The sequence below is a fragment of the Chlorocebus sabaeus genome, chromosome 10, assembly GCF_047675955.1.
Source record: "Chlorocebus sabaeus isolate Y175 chromosome 10, mChlSab1.0.hap1, whole genome shotgun sequence".
In the NCBI taxonomy this organism is placed as follows: Eukaryota; Metazoa; Chordata; class Mammalia; order Primates; family Cercopithecidae; genus Chlorocebus; species Chlorocebus sabaeus.
Genome location: NC_132913.1, coordinates 116,915,969 through 116,932,674, shown reverse-complemented (window position 1 = coordinate 116,932,674; position 16,706 = coordinate 116,915,969). Strand labels below are relative to the sequence as shown.

Here is a 16,706-nt window from a genome sequence, read left to right as displayed (position 1 = left end):
CGGCCTTGCCAATATCTGTTGTTTCTTGACTTTTTAATCATCGCCATTCTGACTGGTGGGACATGGTTATCTTATTGTGGTTTTGATTTGCATTTCTCTGATAATTAGTGATGTTGAGCCTTTTTTCATGTTTGTTGGCCACTTATAAGCTTGCTTTTGAGAAGTGTCTGTTCATATATCCTGCCCACTTTTGAATGAGGCTATTTGTTTTTTGTTTGTTCAGCGTTTAAGTTTCTTATAGATTCTGGGTATTAGACCTTTCTTGGATGCATCATTTGCAAATATTTTCTCCTCTTCTGTAGGTTGTCTGTTTACTCTGTCAATAGTTTATTTGCTGTGCTCTTTAGTTTAATTAGGTCTCACTTGTCAATTTTTGCATTTGTTGCGATTGCTTTTGAGGATTTAGTCATATGTTCTTTCCCAAAGCCCGTGTCCAGAATTGGTACCTTCAATTTACCATGTATAAAACCAAATTCAGGATCTTCCTCTCAAACCTGGTTGTCTCATTCGGCTACAGCACCTCATCCATCCAGCGATAAAAGCCAGGAAACCGAGAATTGTCCTCCTGGTTTCTCTCCCCTCATTGGCTTATCTGTATGAGCTGCATTTAGTCTGGTGGATTCCCCCCTAACACAGCACTCACATCCATTCCCCTCTCTCTGTCTCCATGCCCATCACCACAGGTCAAGCTACCACTAACTCTGCCCCATCCTGCAGGAGCCTCTGAACTGGCCTCTGTCCTTGTTCCTCAAATCCTTTCTTCATGCACAGCCAGAAGGATCTTTTCAAAGTGCAAAGAACACTCAGACCCTCCCTCCCACTGTTTCCAACCCTGACTGTGCCAAGCTCCTATTAAAATAAATAAGTGACTAAAGACCCAAGGCCACACTGCCCTACCCTGTAAGGAGATCCCTTCTCCTTGCTGCGGCCACTCTGCCTCTCTCTCAAGCAGTCGCGCTGTTCTCCTTCCAGCCCTTGTTCTGCTCCCTCACCCCCTCCCACAGGCCTGTGCTCACTCTGGTTCTTTGCCTGTGCAGTCTTCCCTCTGCTTTTGCCTGTCCCTGGTTACTGCCCACTCACACTTAGAACCTAACTCCCTAAGGGCTCCTGTTGTGCAAGCTCTCTTGACAGTCAGTGCCGTGAAATATCCCCTGTCCTCCTGCTGCGCTGAAGAGCTTGTCTCTTGTAGACATAGCACAGTTGTACTTTTACTTTGTTTTGGGGATCATTTGCCTGATCCCTGCATCCATCAGAAAACTGGAAAGTACATGAGCCTACTTTTCTCTCTATTTTCCCTTGCTTTCCATCCCTGTCACTCAGCACTGTGCCTGGCACAAAGTAGGTCCTTAATTAAAGTGCTCAGTGAATGGATCCCATAAAGGAGATGATCTCTTTCATTCCCTTTTCACGTTCATTCCTCTTCTGGAGATTAACAAGGGTTGTTAATCTTTTTTCAGTTTCACTGACTGCTTTGATTGTCCTGCTAACCTTTAGCTATAGAAAACAAAGTAATTGACATCCCTCCTCAAGATTGTTCTAGGCAACAAGTAGTCTTAAAAATTATTAAGCTAAGTAACATCTTCATAAGATACCATCTCACTTTTGCTCTTTTTCAAAATAACATAGATAAGCAAATTAACTAGTCTAGCTACATTAATCTAGGTAAATTAAAAAATAGATATGGGCTATGTATTTTAGACTCAATGTACAAATTGACTGGAGTCTATTTTTGGCAGAGTGGAGGTGGGTCTGATTTTGTTCTCAGCTTGGCCACTGACTGCCTGCCTCATCTTGACCGGCTGCTCCAAGTCTAGTACCTCTGCCTAGTTCAAGGTGTTTGTTTAGGACCAACTGAAATGTTTAATGCAAAGGCACTTTGGAAAATACAAAACCTCAAACTAATTTAGTTTAAAAAAATGAAAATGATCCATCAGACTCACAAGTGTGACATTTTTCTTGAGCAGCTCGTGCGTATGCATTCCTGGTCATGCACCTGCTGGTGCTGATGAGATGAACCCGTCTGGCACATTCTGGTTCACGATTCTTCCCTGTGCCACGCTGTAGCCAAAGTAGTCAACGATTCATGTGATGGGACTCCTGGGATGCAGCAAAGCAATGACTTATGAGGATAGCATCTGGACTGAGAGATGGTGGTTGCAGGCACCTGGCATAGATAAATTTGCTGCCTCTCAGACCTAGCGTTGGACTTAGCCAGATCCATCCCAGCTACTAAACCAATTAGCCTATAAAGCAGCCACAGTCATTTCTATCAAAAAAGTTTTAGATGACAGTGAGGTGGAATCTAGCTTTAAAGAAAAGGGCAGGGGGAGGGAGGAAAGTAGAGCTTTTATGATAAATCTTGAGAAAGTTTTTCCAAACGTCCCAACAGTTTGGAATACAGAGTTTTGGGAAATGGAGCAGATGGTCATAAATGCAGGCAGTCAGACCTGGGACACCGCATTGTACACATAGCCCAGTATGGTTGTTTTTTTCACTTTAGTGGCCATGTGGTTGTGCACTCACTGTGTATACACAATTTATGTGTTGTGTAAGTTAATTCTATGAAGCTTATGCATAGACTGCAAGAACTCCTCAAGAACTCGTGTGATCTTCCATAGTGATCAGATCTGAGCACTCTACCGAGTTGGAGGAGAAACATAGTACTGGCTGCCCTTGTGTTGATGCTAAATGGATGTTATAACATACTCTGCTGAGTGTTGGACTCCTGCCTGCAACTGAAATTTTAGAGAATGTTATAATACTTGGAAATGAAGTGAATCACGCTTGCTTTTTCAGCCAGAAAAATGAGTTGTCTCTCTCCATGCACACCAGGTATTGCCAAATGAGATGGCTGCAGATTTGGGGATTGAGCCTTGGTTCTGGTTTCCGAAAACACCTTCTCCCTTCCATTTGACTATTTGTTTCTGGTGATTTATGTTACTTTGTCTGCCTGTGTGTGAGTTGGCTTAGATGAAGCAGTCAATGCACTAATGGTCATTTAGTTTTACTAAGCTCCACGGGCCTTATGAGCTCAGGCAGGCAGACTCAAATGACAAACCAGGCTTCAAAGGTTTTGGTGAAATATTCAGGAGGGTCTGGATGTGAACTTAGAAATCGCATTATTCATCTGTTCTCAAATTCTCAGGAAGCATCCAGGCTGGGCGCATGGGTCATTTTTCTGTTAGCTTCTAGAAAGTGGGTCTACAGGCCCGGCCCCCTGTTTGGGTGTCTATCTGTGCTCTTCTTCAGACTGACTGCAACTTTTCAAGGTAAGGAATAGCTAATTGTGATCTTAGATCTATGATGCCTGAAGATACAGCTAAGATGAGGGTGTGAGTATCCAGAGGCCACAAATACTCTCTCTGATAATGGAACAGTGAAAAGAGTCCTGTGGATTTCATGGAAAGACAAGCTCATTTCTGTTTCCACTAACCTCTGAATCTCATTTGCAGGCACTTGGAATTCTACCATGAAAATGATGTCCTGGTGTGGGTGGGGAAGTGTAGAGTGGTGGTGGTGGTGGTGTGAGTAGAGAAAGCATCCTTTTTTCTGTATGAGTTCAGCTTCTCTTTGGTCTTACCTAGCTCTTTAAAATTTCCACAATTTCCTTTCAAATCCTGTATACACTATCTAGAGCGTTTCATTTGGGTGCAGTTCCATAAACAGGAAATAACTTGATGTTCTTGACCTATGCCAAGCACAGAGATTACATCCTGTCCTTCCAGTTTTTCCTGCTAATACAGATTAGTGTTCTTAGGAAGGACACAGGGCCATGCTCAATAATCCTCAACTCGGAGCATGTGACCCTTTATCCTTCCCTCCTCCGCCACCACAGCTGCTCGTCTTTGGGGACCACCATCACGTGTCCAGGAGTGGGCTTTTTAACTTTTTTAGAAAGTTAAAACTTTTTTTTAAAACTTTTTAGAAAGTTAAAACTTTTTTTAAACTTTTTAGAAAGTTAAAAAGTTTTAAATATTTTAAAAACATGTTTTCTAATTCATGCTGCAGCAAGCCAATGGGGTATATGTTGTTATTTCCATTTTACAAATAAAGAAACGGAAACTCAAGATCAAGTAAATGTAGGAGCTGAGATTGAAAGCAAGGTTGGTGTGATCCCAAGGCTGATCCTATTTCCACTCTTATGCTGGAAGATGATCCTACGAATGTCTTATTTAAATGATGGATTGCTTATTTCTTTATCAAAAAAGGAATACATTCTTATTTTTAAAACGCTGGAAAAGACTCAGAAGTATACAGAGGAAAATAATCATTTTTAATTCTGTCTTTTAGAGATCACTGTTGTTAGTATTTTGCTGTGCAAAGGCCAAGACCTCAGATCCTGACTAGTATCAGAGGCATTCACTCCAAGTGATGTCAATTCTCTAGGCCTCCTTTGTAAAGTGGGGAGAGAGAATAATATATCTTCTGGTGGTTATGATGATTAAATGAGCTGTTTTTAAAGAGCTTAGTTTATACTAAGAAATCAGTGTATGTCATTATCATACTATCTTTCTGACCGTTTCAATGTGTGTATAGACATTTTAAACTCATAAGATATTGTCAAATTATTGTACTGTCCAAGTAGATCCTGTTTGGTAACAGGCTTTTATTCTTTTGTTGTTTAGTGGATATCTTTTCCTCTTACTGAGTGTTAAATATTTAGGTTTTTATTTTTTGACTTTTATAAATTATGTTGTTGCTGGTGGAATGGAGAGAGAGTATGGGATGAGGGAACTCTAGTTATATTTGTGTGTGTGTGTTTTTCTTCTTTTGAGACAGGGTCTCACTCTGTTGCCCAGATTGGAGTGTGATGGTATGATCTCAGCTCACTGCAACCTCCATCTCCCGGGTTCAAGCAATTCTCTAGCCTCAACTTCCTGAGTAACCAGGACCACAGGCGTGTGCCACTATGCCTGGCTAATTTTTGTATTTTTTGTAGAGAAAGGGTTTTGCCATACTGCTCAGCCTGGTCTAAAATTCCTAAGCTCAAAGCAATCTGCCTGCCTTGGCCTCCCAAAGTGCTGGGATTACAAGTGTGAGACACCACGCCCAGCCATATTTTATTTCTTTTTAAAAAACTATCTGAAATAAATCTAAAGAAAAATGGTAAAATATTAACATTTATTAACTGAGCAGTGAGTACATGGTTGTCTGTGTGATTTTCTGAGACTTTTTCTAAATATGTAATAGATAATAACATTTAAAAATTGTGATAGCATCTTAAAGATGAGCATCTTCACACATAAGGCTACATTTCCTGGGCTACTTCCCCAGCATACATCCTAAAATGGGAATATCTAGGTCAGAGCATATGCTAATTAGTAAATGAAAGGGTTTTATATCAACTTATAGTCCTCATTTCTGGGTACCCTTGCCAACTATGGTTATAATTTTAAAGTAATATTTGGGAGCTGATAGAGGAATTTCACTTTTTTGTAATTCCGAAACCAAGTAATTTTCTATTTGTATTTTTTTTTTATGAATCCTCCTTATATCCTTTGTTTTTCTGTGGTGTATTTCTGGTTTTTCTTTCTTTCTTTCTTTCTTTTTTTTTTGTGACAGAGTCTCACTCTGTCACCCAGGCTGGAGTGCAGTGGTGCGATCTTGGCTCACTGCAACCTCTGCCTCCCAGGTTCAAGTGATTCTCCTGGCTCAGCCTCCTGAGTAGCTGGGATTACAGGCATCTACCACCATGCCCAGCTAACGTTTGTATTTTTAGTAGTGATGGGGTTTCACCATGTTGGCCAGGCTGGTCTCAAACTCCTGACCTCAAGTGATCCACCTACTTCAGCCTCCCAAAGTGCTGGGATTACAACCATAGGCCACCGCGCCCAGCCTCTGGTTTTTCTTAATGATTCTTAAGAAGTCCTTATGTCGTAAGGATATTAACCCTGGGTCTGGATAATCCATAGAAAATAATTCTTCCAAGTTTGAATGGCCCTTAGGTTTTAAGTTATCTATGCAAAGATGAAAAAGGCTTTCACATTCTCAAAGGTCACAACTCAAACCCAGCCATTTGCTTATTTTTGCCTACAGACCTCCAGTGGAAGTCTGGGCACATGGCGGAGAGCCTCACCAACATGCCGCGGCACTCCCTCTACATCATCATCGGAGCCCTCTGCGTGGCCTTCATCCTCATGCTGATCATCCTGATTGTGGGGATTTGCCGCATCAGCCGCATCGAGTACCAGGGTTCTTCTAGGCCAGCCTACGAGGAGTTCTACAACTGCCGCAGCATCGACAGCGAGTTCAGCAATGCCATTGCATCCATCCGGCATGCCAGGTGGGCTGCGGGGGTGGCGTGGGGAATGCTGCCTTCACATGTGCATTCTTGGGACAGGGTCATATTATACACAGGACTTTCCATCTGCAAAGAGGAGATTTTAAAGAATGAAACATAGGTTCCATGTTGTATTCGGGGATAGATCATTCGGCCACTTGATAAGCAAACTCCTTTTAATTCGCTGCTAGCTTTTCCTTTTGCTTTGTTTACATTGAATATATTTGTTCATCTAATTTGGGTTGCTCTGTGGCTATAAATATCTGATTTGTAATCACTGTGTATTAAAAACTTTTTTGATGAATTTTTTGGGGGAATGTCTTTTGCTGTGTTGCTCTTCAAACAGTCAACATTTAATGATTTCATTTGACTTAAGGGCCTAGTGAAAGAAGGATAAAGAGCTGTCTTTCTACTTTTAGAGTGAATATTTATAAATCAGTATCCTTTTCTGGAAGAAAGACTCCAGAGGGACAAGGAGTTAATGTGGTGTCATAGAAAGAGTGTAAGTTCTGGTGAGGTATAGCTTCGAGTCTTAATGACTCCATTACCTGACTCCATAGTTTAGATTGATCTGTTTTTTTTTTTTTTTTTTTTTAAATACTTTAAGTTCTAGGGTACATGTGCACGACATTCAGGTTTGTTACATAAGTATACATTTGCCATGTTGGTGTGCTGCACTATTTACATTAGGTATATCTCCTAATGCTATCCCTTCCCCCTCCCCTTTCCCCACAATAGGCCCCAGTGTGTGATGTTCCCCTCCCTGTGTCCAAGTGATCTCATTGTTCAATTCCCACCTATGAGTGAGAACATGTGGTGTTTGATTTTATGTCCTTGTGATAGTTTGCTGAGAATGATGGTTTCTAGCTGCATCCATGTCCCTACAAAGGACATGAACTCATCCTTCTTTATGGCTGCATAGTATTCCATGGTGTATATGAGCCACATTTTCTTAATCCAGTCTGTCACTGATGGACATTTGGGTTGATTCCAAGTCTTTGCTATTGTGAATAGTGCTGCAGTAAACATACGTGTGCATGTGTCTTTATAGCAGCATGATTTAGACAGATCTTTTAACTTTCCACAAATATAGCTCCCTCAACTGTATAAAGGGATAACTCTCCCTCCTTGGAGAGTTATGGCAGTCATTCCTTCAACATTTGTTTTAAGTTCCAAGGTACATGCACAGGATGAGCAGGTTTATTACATAAGTAAACTTGTGCCATGGTGACTTGCTGCACAGATCAACCCATCACCTTGGTATTAAGCCCAGCATCCATTACAAATATTAAAGATGGTATAAACAGATAACCTCATATTTACTTCTCCAAATCTATTATATAACATAAAACAATAAACTAAGATCACATTTTACTGACTTTTGCAGAGTGTGTGTTCCAAAAATAGCAATATTGTTTGTTGAAGTAAGCCATCTCTTCTTTTGCTGATCGAATAATCTCAAGCACAAAATTCAGAAAGTAAGTGTGCTGTAGTGAAAAGTGGGCTGAGCTTGGTGCCTTCAAATCAGGGCTCAAGGGAACTGGTAGCTGTATGATCTATCCTGGGATGTCCTATGTTGGTGTCGGTCAAGACATGAGAAGACTTGGCCAGGTGTGGTACCTCACACCTATAATCCCAGCACTTTGGGAGGCCAAGGCAGGTGGATCACTGGAGGTCAGGAATTCAACACCAGTCTGGCCAACTTGATGAAACCCTGTCTCTACTAAAAATACAAAAATTAGCTGGGCATGGTGGCGGGCACCTGAAATCCCAGCTACTCGGGAGGCTGAGGAAGGAGAATCACTTGAACCTGGGAGTTGGAGGTTGCAGTGAGCCGAGATGGCACCACTGCACTCCAGCCTGGTTGACAGATGGAGACTCTGCCTCAAAACAAAAACAAAAGACCCTGGGTTTTCTGTCTCAACAGCAAATATCCACATCCTTTCTCTTTTCCGTCCTTTTCATCTCCATCTTGTTTCCTTCAAGGACTTTCTTTCATCTGATCTGGGCAGGCCTGTAGAGGTTGAACATCCTTCCTGGGTACTGTCTCTGTGACTCCACCTCATTTCCAAAGTTCCAAATCAGGCAGGCTGAGAGCCAGCTGCAGTCACCTTCATAGCTGTGCTCCTTCAGGACATGTCTGCCCTTCTACACTGAGATTTTTTGTCCTTCATCAATGGGTTCTGTATTTCTTTTGAATTTCTACTGAGCTTTTACCAGGTACTTATTGGGAAAGTGTAGCTTCAGATTCTGGTTACAGTGGGAATGATAAGAAGTAAAAGTGAAATATCATTGATGTTTTCTTATATCTACCTAACTGAATGATAACAGCAACGACAAAGATAAGCACTGTAATCCCAGCTACTCTGGAGGCTGAGGCAGGAGAATCACTTGAACCCTGGGAGGTGGAGGTCGCAGTGAGCTGAGATCACACCACTGTACACCAGCCTGGGTGACAGAGCAAGACTCTAGCTCAAAAAAAAAAAAAAAAAAAAAAAAAAAAAAAAGAGAGAGAGACAGAGAGAGGTGAGAAAACCCAAATCATTCTATCTGAATGGCATACAAGCTAAGAGGTTTGAAGAGTTTGCTTTCTCCAAAAGAAATGCCCTAAACCCAATTCTCAGATCTTACAGTGATCTTGTCATTCTAATAGAAGCAAAAGCCAGAACTCAGCTTCCATGGGCAGGAAACAGTGGCAGGGAGAACTTGGGAGACCCTGAGCATCTGCACCAGTGCTGAGGTGGGAGCTGCACCCAGTCTTGCTTATGTAACTGCGAGAGAGGACAGAGAACTCAATCCTCCTCCAACTCAGGCCCTGCATGGCTGCTCATCTTAGTGCCTTCCTTTCACAGCCAACTGAGGCGATACAACATCCAGGAAGCCCTAATACCAACCCTTGCAAGCCCCACCTTAATTGTTTATTTGACTCTTTACTCCACGACCCTGTAAATAAAAGGCAGTAGCTTTTATTTCTGTGTCTCCAGTGGGTCCTGGCAGGTAGTAGACCTCACTAACATTTGAGGTTTGAAATGAATGGATGATCTCAGTTAGGGGTTGGAATAGGGTGCCTTGACCGGCTTGAGAGGTAGACTCATCCCAGGGCACCAACTCAGTAAGTGGCCCCAGCCTAGAGGAACATTTGCAGAATCCTGAAATTGCTGGATTGGAGATGAAGAACGTAAAAAGGAGCAGAGAAGGCCAGGCACGGTGGCTCACTCCTGTAATCCCAGCACTTTCGGAGGCCGAGGCAGGCGGATCACGAGATCAAGAGATCGAGATCATCCTGGCTGACACGGTGAAACCCTGTCACTCCATCCTGGGTGACAGAGGGAGACTCTGCCCACCCCGACTCCCCCCAAAAAAAGGGAGCAGAGAATTGACAAGTTTCTTCGGTGCCCAAGACTGTTTTCTCTTGTCGTCATTCCTGGAAGGGCTTCATTCACCAGGAGGGAGCAGAATCCATGGCGTTATATTCTCATGTGTTGGGAGACCCTACAATTCAGATTCCTCTGCCCCTACAAGCATCCATGGCTACGATCCTTCAGGGCTAAGAGGAGTGTTTTATTTCAGCCCTAGAATAGCTTAAGATAGATTCCTCTGCGCCTTCTGCTTATATGGCCCACGGGGAAGATATTTAACTGAATACTCTTGGAAGGAAAGAATAAACTTGAAAGCATTTACAAACCTGGCTCTTATTTGGTGCTGATTTATATCAAAAATATTTACTGCGTAATTCCTAACGGACAAGCTTCTGCATGCACCAGTGACTGCAGATAAAACTATTGACATTAAAACAATACCTTCCCTTTAGGAAAATTTATCTTCTGAACGTTTATTCAGCTCCAACTTGTGGTTTCTACAGCATAGCTGTGTAGAGGCCATGGCTGGGTCTCGGGCTGGTTGGCCCTCTTTGCTCCCATTTCCTGGAAACCCTAGAAAGGCATTGGCAAAAACTCAGACCTTTTGATGTTATCCTCTCCCTAGTTTTCAGCAGCCAGTGTCCATTTTATGGGCTGTCTCCCTGCTACTATCCTGGAGGTGACATTGGATCAGAATGACTGCAGCCCAGCAGCCACACAGGACACATGGAGTGGGTCACCTGTGATAGTCACAAGTGACTGAGGCCATGTCGGGTGATTCTGATATCAGAGTCCATTGGTGCTAACTCCTAGTAGGGTTGAGAAGGAGACCCCTCCCCCTCTTCCTCATCCCAGGAGTCATCTGCAACATGCTTGCTTTGCTTATACTCAGGCAGGGAAGAGCTTGTAACTGACCAGCAGGAGCAAAACCAGGGCTCTCCAAGTTCTAACACTGAGGTCCCACTGAGTTGACTGCTCTATGAGCTAGAAGTGCCTGATCACAGAAAACAGATCATGGAGGACATGTTCAGTTTTTTTCCCCAAGCTCAAAACCTTTCAATTTTGGCCTTTCTCAAGATCTGACATTCTCTCTGCAGCATTGTTTTAGTGGTTGACTTTCAGAGGACCATGAACTAGCAGCTCTCTGACCTGCCTTATAACTGGTTGCAGTATCTTTTGTTTCTTTGAAGAAATAGACACCCAAGAATTGTCACCAAATAGGATGTTTGAGATGTCTGTGCTAACTGATATTACTGGTGCTGTCGTTTCTGTTAGTGCTTCCGTGATGGCCAACATTTACTGAAAGCTTCCCGTGGGCCAGACACTGTGCTAAATCATTCACAAATAACTCATTTGCAAGCATCTCACAAGAATGTAAGGGCCCATGTATCATTAGTCCCCCATTATAGGCAAAAGAAATGTGGGCTTAGTGAGACAATACAATTTACACAAGGGTCACAGAGTTTGTAAGTGAGAAAACCAGGACTTGTAAGTGAGATTTGTAAGCCAGAGTTTATTAATGAGAAGGAAGGTGTGCTGATTTGAAAGTGATGCCTTTCAATGCAGCAGTACACAGGCTTTTGTCAGGCACAGGGTAAGTGAGGGCTTCAGTTTACGGGGTCGTCACATGCATGAAGGTTGCAACGAAGTGTTCGGCATCTAGGCTTGGAAGCCAGAAAGCTCCACCTCCCACCAGGTGTGACCTTAGGAAAATTATTCCTAAGTTTCTGTTTCATCATCTGTAATATAGGATAAATGAGATGTACTCACTTGGTGAGTTTGTTATGATGATGAGATGAGGTGATCAATCAGTGAAAACAAGACGATGGAATGTGATGTTGAGTGGGCACCAAGGACAATGCTGAATGCATCATCCCTCGAGGGGCTGGGAAGGAGCCGCAGATGGAGCCACCACATGAGGATATTTGAGCTATTTTTCCAGGAGGAGAGGGAGTATGTCAACTCCTTCCCGTCTTTTAAAGATCTGGCTTCCTCATGGACCATCAGCAGACATTTCCCACGTGTCATGATCTGTGGTCACGTCATGGGCCATGAGCTCCCTCAGGTGGGAACATGTGACTATGAATGCTGGGTGCTCCACCCAGCCCGCCCCACTCAGCACAGAAGAAACATTTTCTTATTAATGTTTTAACTTGTAGGATTTTTTTTTTTTTTTTTACTTAACAAGAATGCTGAGTAAAGCATTACACACACTATTGATTGAAAAAAGTCATTTTCAGAACAGCACGCAGAGTGTTTTCTCAATTTTGTTAAAATATGTAATAATAATTATTATATATAATACTTTCAGAGGGGCTTCGGGCTTCATACATATTTGTAAAATGAATGGAAAGGATGTGGGATTGAGGGATGGACAGACTGAAGAATAATGCACAAAACATTGACACGTCCTTTGGAGAGCAGCACTACGGGCGATTCTTATGGTCTTCATCGGGGAGCTGTAAAATATTCTAGACTTTGCAGGCCATATTGTCATGACTGCTCAACTCAGCCTTTGTTGTGCAAAAGCAGCCAGAGGAAGTGTGAATGGGCTTGACTATGTTCCACTAAGATTTTATTTGTAAAACAGGCATCAGGCTGGAATCGGCCTGTAGACTACAGTTTGCTAACCCCTAGTCTATTTTATAATTTTCTCTAGCTTCCAATTTTATTTTGTTTTTTACATTTAAAATGTATCTCTATGATAAAAAGTAGTAGTTATTTTTAAAATGAACACTTGCATAAAAATGCCTGCAATAAAATAAACAGCCTCTGACATTGATTTAGTGCCTGATATATATATATATATATATAAACTGTTAGTCTTTTAAATGTAGATATGATGCACATTCGTTCATCAACAAGTGTAAGCCTGCCACTCTGAGAGGTGTAGGAGATTCAAGCAAAGTCTTTTCATTGTACTGTGTGTTTTAAAACTATGGTGTTTCTATAAAGGAGGCCATTTTAGCTTCCATATGGTAGATACAGCATTTCAGGTGGAAATCTCCAAAATTCTCCTAAGGAATTTGGACAAAGTTCTCAGCAGCTAGTAAGTTGAAATGCAGGGATTCCAGCTCTAAGCCTGCCTGCTCTCTCTTCTGGTGCTGGGGTTATTAGTCTTATTTTAACCGCCTTTGTAACTAGCATTATACTTTATGACCCATACTTGTTTGGAGTTAATCCCATTAGGACTAGGCCACACAGCTCAGTTAACCAGTGTGGACACAGAGTGGTGCTCCTTGCTCTTCAGTCGACTGTGAACATGCATAGGTGGCCATGTGGCTCACTCTTGAGTGGCGTCAGCCCTTGCCTTGTCATACTCAGTGGATCTGTGACACTCGTCCTTAAACCTGCCTTGTCTATATTGAGTTCCATGACAACATCCAAGTTTATAGCCCTTCGAATTATAGCTTGTTAATGGATTAAATAAAATGAAGGCTTTAACATTCTAGATTCTGAGGAAGCAGGTTCTTTTTCAAACTATGAAATTATATTTAAAAATTGGTGTTTTAGGCTGGGCGTGGCAGCTCGCACCTGTAATCCTAGCACTTTGGAAGGCCAAGGCGGGTGAATCACAAGATCAGGAGATCGAGACCATCCTGGCTAACACAATGAAATCTCATCTCTACTAAAAATACAAAAAAATTAACTAGGCGTAGTGGCAGGTGCCTGTAGTCCCAGCTACTTGGGAGGCTGAGGAAGAGAATGGCGTGAACCCAGGAGGCAGAGCTTACAGTGAGCCAGGACCGCACCACCGCACTCCAGCCCAGGTGACAGAGTGAGACTCCATCTCAAAAAAAAAAAAAAAGAGTGTTTTAAAGATATATGCAATTGGGTTTTTCCTTTCAGCGAACCAATCAAATAATTAATCAGTTAGTTAATATAGTTTGTTGTCCGTCAGGTCAAAGCTCTCTATATCCTACTATGTTAGGATATGGAGAGCTCTTCACTGGGTTGCTGGATATTTTTTGTTAAATTATTATTATTAGTGGTCGTATATCTAGCTATTTTATGAGAAATAAACTGTCAAAATATTTGCATCTTAAAGTAGCCTAGGAAATTGTCGGACTTGGGAGAAAGTATAAGACCCAACGGGCCTGTTGACACTTTTGCTCTATTGACACTTTTCCTCTCCTTAGATTATGCAGACCTCACTCAATTTAGGTAAACAAACTGCAGGCTAGAGTCTGACCCACATCTATGTGAGCACAATGGTGGACTTTCAGTGAGGCTTCACATTTTAGAAAGAATTTATTGAAGTTTTTGGTCATATTGCAGTAATAGCTGTGGGTTTTTCTGAGGGAAGAATGCTTTAACTCTTTAATGCCGTATTTTGCCTGGTGTCTGTCTGGCATAGCATATGCCTTTGTGCTCTTCAAGGCTAGTAAAATTCGAGAGGATTGGAATACAGGATTGATGACTGTTTAAAATGAAAGATCGTTTGAAGAACACACTGTTTTCTCCTATCTCACTTGATTCTACTTCCCATCTCCATACATAAGACAGACTTTCAAAATATCAAAGGAAAAAATAAGAAAAGAGGAGAGCTGGGACGGGAGCTATGGCAAATACGCCCCTTTAATTCCTAGGGGCCCCACCCTAGGAACCTTGTAAAATTTAAGGTTCTTTTAAAATGCCTTTTTAAAGAGCCCTGGTGGACTTGAAACAGTTAAAAGATGTTGTCCAGACAAAGGAGGAGGGAGGATGGGTTAGCGTGGAAGATTGTTTGAATCCTGTTGCACTCCAGGGCTTTTGGGGAAGGTGAGGTCTTAAATGGGAAGAGACCACCCAGAAGTTAAATTGGCTTTATTTTAATAATTGCCATCTTACGACTGGCTTGACAGGAAGTCCTGAAATTGGATTTTGACTCCCCTGGCTTCTGGGCGTCAGTCCTGCTGTTGAGGCGATTTGGATATATACAAATCAGTTGGGACAATGGCCTTGTGCTCGGAGGAAAACATTGGCTTCTGTGTGCTAGGGTTGGGAGGTGATGGGTAGGTGGGATTCAATGGTGAATTCTGGCATAGTTTGTGGACAGACACCTCTGTATCTGAGGTCATTTCCCACCTCTGTCCTTTTGTGTTGGGATCTCAGATGACCTTAAACCTTCACAGCTTATCCCGTGAAAATCCCACAGGAAAGGCTGTCTGTCCATGGCCCGGGGAAGACTGCCCTGCTGTGCTCTATTCCAGGCACTGGAGTGGATATAAAATAAACTCACCTCTCCAAATATTTATGGGCCTCAGAAGAAAAAGACAAATCAATACACATTTTCTTAAAATCTACTGTGGAGCTGTCATGCTTGACTACTTTGCCAAGATTTAACCTACGAGCTCCCACTTTAATTTGAGCTCTACATTTTGTGAAATACATTTTTTTGCCTCTAACACCAAAGACTCATGTTTATACACATTCAGTGTTAATATTAGGATGTCTAAAGTTTCTGTACTTGCTAGAGAATATATTTTTACAGTTTCATTTAATTCATGCATATAAATTATTCTTATCACTTGCTGTCATTAAACTTAAGATCTAGTATTTATCTGACCAGAGTCCTTTCTCTCTGATTTCAGGTTTGGAAAGAAATCCCGGCCTGCAATGTATGATGTGAGCCCCATTGCCTATGAAGATTACAGTCCTGATGACAAGCCCTTGGTCACACTGATTAAAACAAAAGATTTGTAATCTTTTTTTGGATTATTTTTCAAAAAGATGAGACACTACACTCATTTAACTATTTTTAAGAAAATAAAAAGCTTAAGAAATTTAAAATGCTAGCTGCTCAAGAGTTTTCAGTAGAATATTTAAGAACTAATTTTCTGCAGCTTTTAGTTTGGGAAAAATATTTTAAAAATGAAATTTGTGAAACCTATAGACTACGTTTTAATGTACCTTCAGCTCCCTAAACTGTATGCTTCTACTAGTGTGTGCTCTTTTCACCATAGACACTATCACGAGACCCAGATTAATTTCTGTGGTTGTTACAGAATAAGTCTAATCAAGGAGAAGTTTCTGTTTGACATTTGAGTGCCGGCTTTCTGAGTAGAGTTAGGAAAACCATGTAACGTAGCGTATGATGCATAATAGAGTATACCCGTTACTTAAAAAGAAGTCTGAAATGTTCGTTTTGTGGAAAAGAAACTAGTTAAATTTATTATTCCTAACCTGAATGAAATTAGCCTTTGCCTTATTCTGTGCATGGGTAAGTAACTTATTTCTGCACTGTTTCGTTGAACTTTGCGGAAACATTCTTTCGAGGTTGTTTTTGTCATTTTCGTAACAGTCGTCGAACTAGGCCTCAAAAGCATACATAACGAAAAGGCCTAGCGAGGTAAATTCTGATTGATTTGACTCCACATTTTTCTTTAAAAAGTCAAGGGTTTTATATTGTGAGTAAATTAAATTTACATTCGAGTCGTTTGTTGTTAAGAGGTAGTAAACATAAGAGAGTACTGGTTCCTTCAGTAGTGAGTATTTCTCATAGTGCAACTTTATTTATCTCCAGGATGTTTTCGTGGCTGTATTTGATTGATATGTGCTTCTTCTGATTCTTGCTAATTTCAAAGAATATTGAATAAATGTTATCAAATCAAAGATGCAGTTGTCTCTTTTGTTCTTTGAAAACTGTATATGAAAAGTTTTGGATTTGCTATTGTTTGCCAAACAGTCCCACGGTTGATACCATATTAAATAACGCGAGGCGTGTACTTCTGTGGCTGAAGGAGCCTGCTCCTTTGCCTCTGCAAGCCTTTCTGATCTCCTAATTGCCAGTAAACTCACCCTAGGTGCTTGTCAGTGTGAAGTGTAAAAAAAAATTAAGAATTGTTATCCGAAGTTGTATATCTGAATTTGCCAGTGAAATGCAGCACGTGCGGACAGTGAACACACTGGAATCCGGAGCTACTTCTAGGCATTGAGGGCAGGCACCTGTGGCCTCAAGAAATACCTCGCATGCTGCTATCCTGTGGAGACTAAATGAAATTGCCTTAGCAAACAGCTCCATAGTTCTTAGAAACTTGAAGGCCTAGTTTAGAGGCACCCTATATTCGGTTCCATTTTGTATCCAA

The 16,706-nt window shown here is 41.6% G+C and overlaps 1 protein-coding gene across 1 annotated transcript in view; it reads left to right on the top strand.

The window, feature by feature from the left end:
• Nucleotides 1–16,233, top strand: part of DNER (delta/notch like EGF repeat containing) — a 355,480-nt gene extending 339,247 nt beyond the window's left edge. The window contains exons 12-13 of the mRNA XM_007966532.3: nucleotides 6,037–6,283; nucleotides 15,213–16,233. Coding sequence (XP_007964723.3) covers nucleotides 6,037–6,283; nucleotides 15,213–15,324 — 359 coding nt within the window. The 3' untranslated portion in view covers nucleotides 15,325–16,233. The remainder of the gene's footprint in view (nucleotides 1–6,036; nucleotides 6,284–15,212) is intronic.
• The last annotated feature ends 473 nt before the right edge of the window (nucleotides 16,234–16,706 follow it).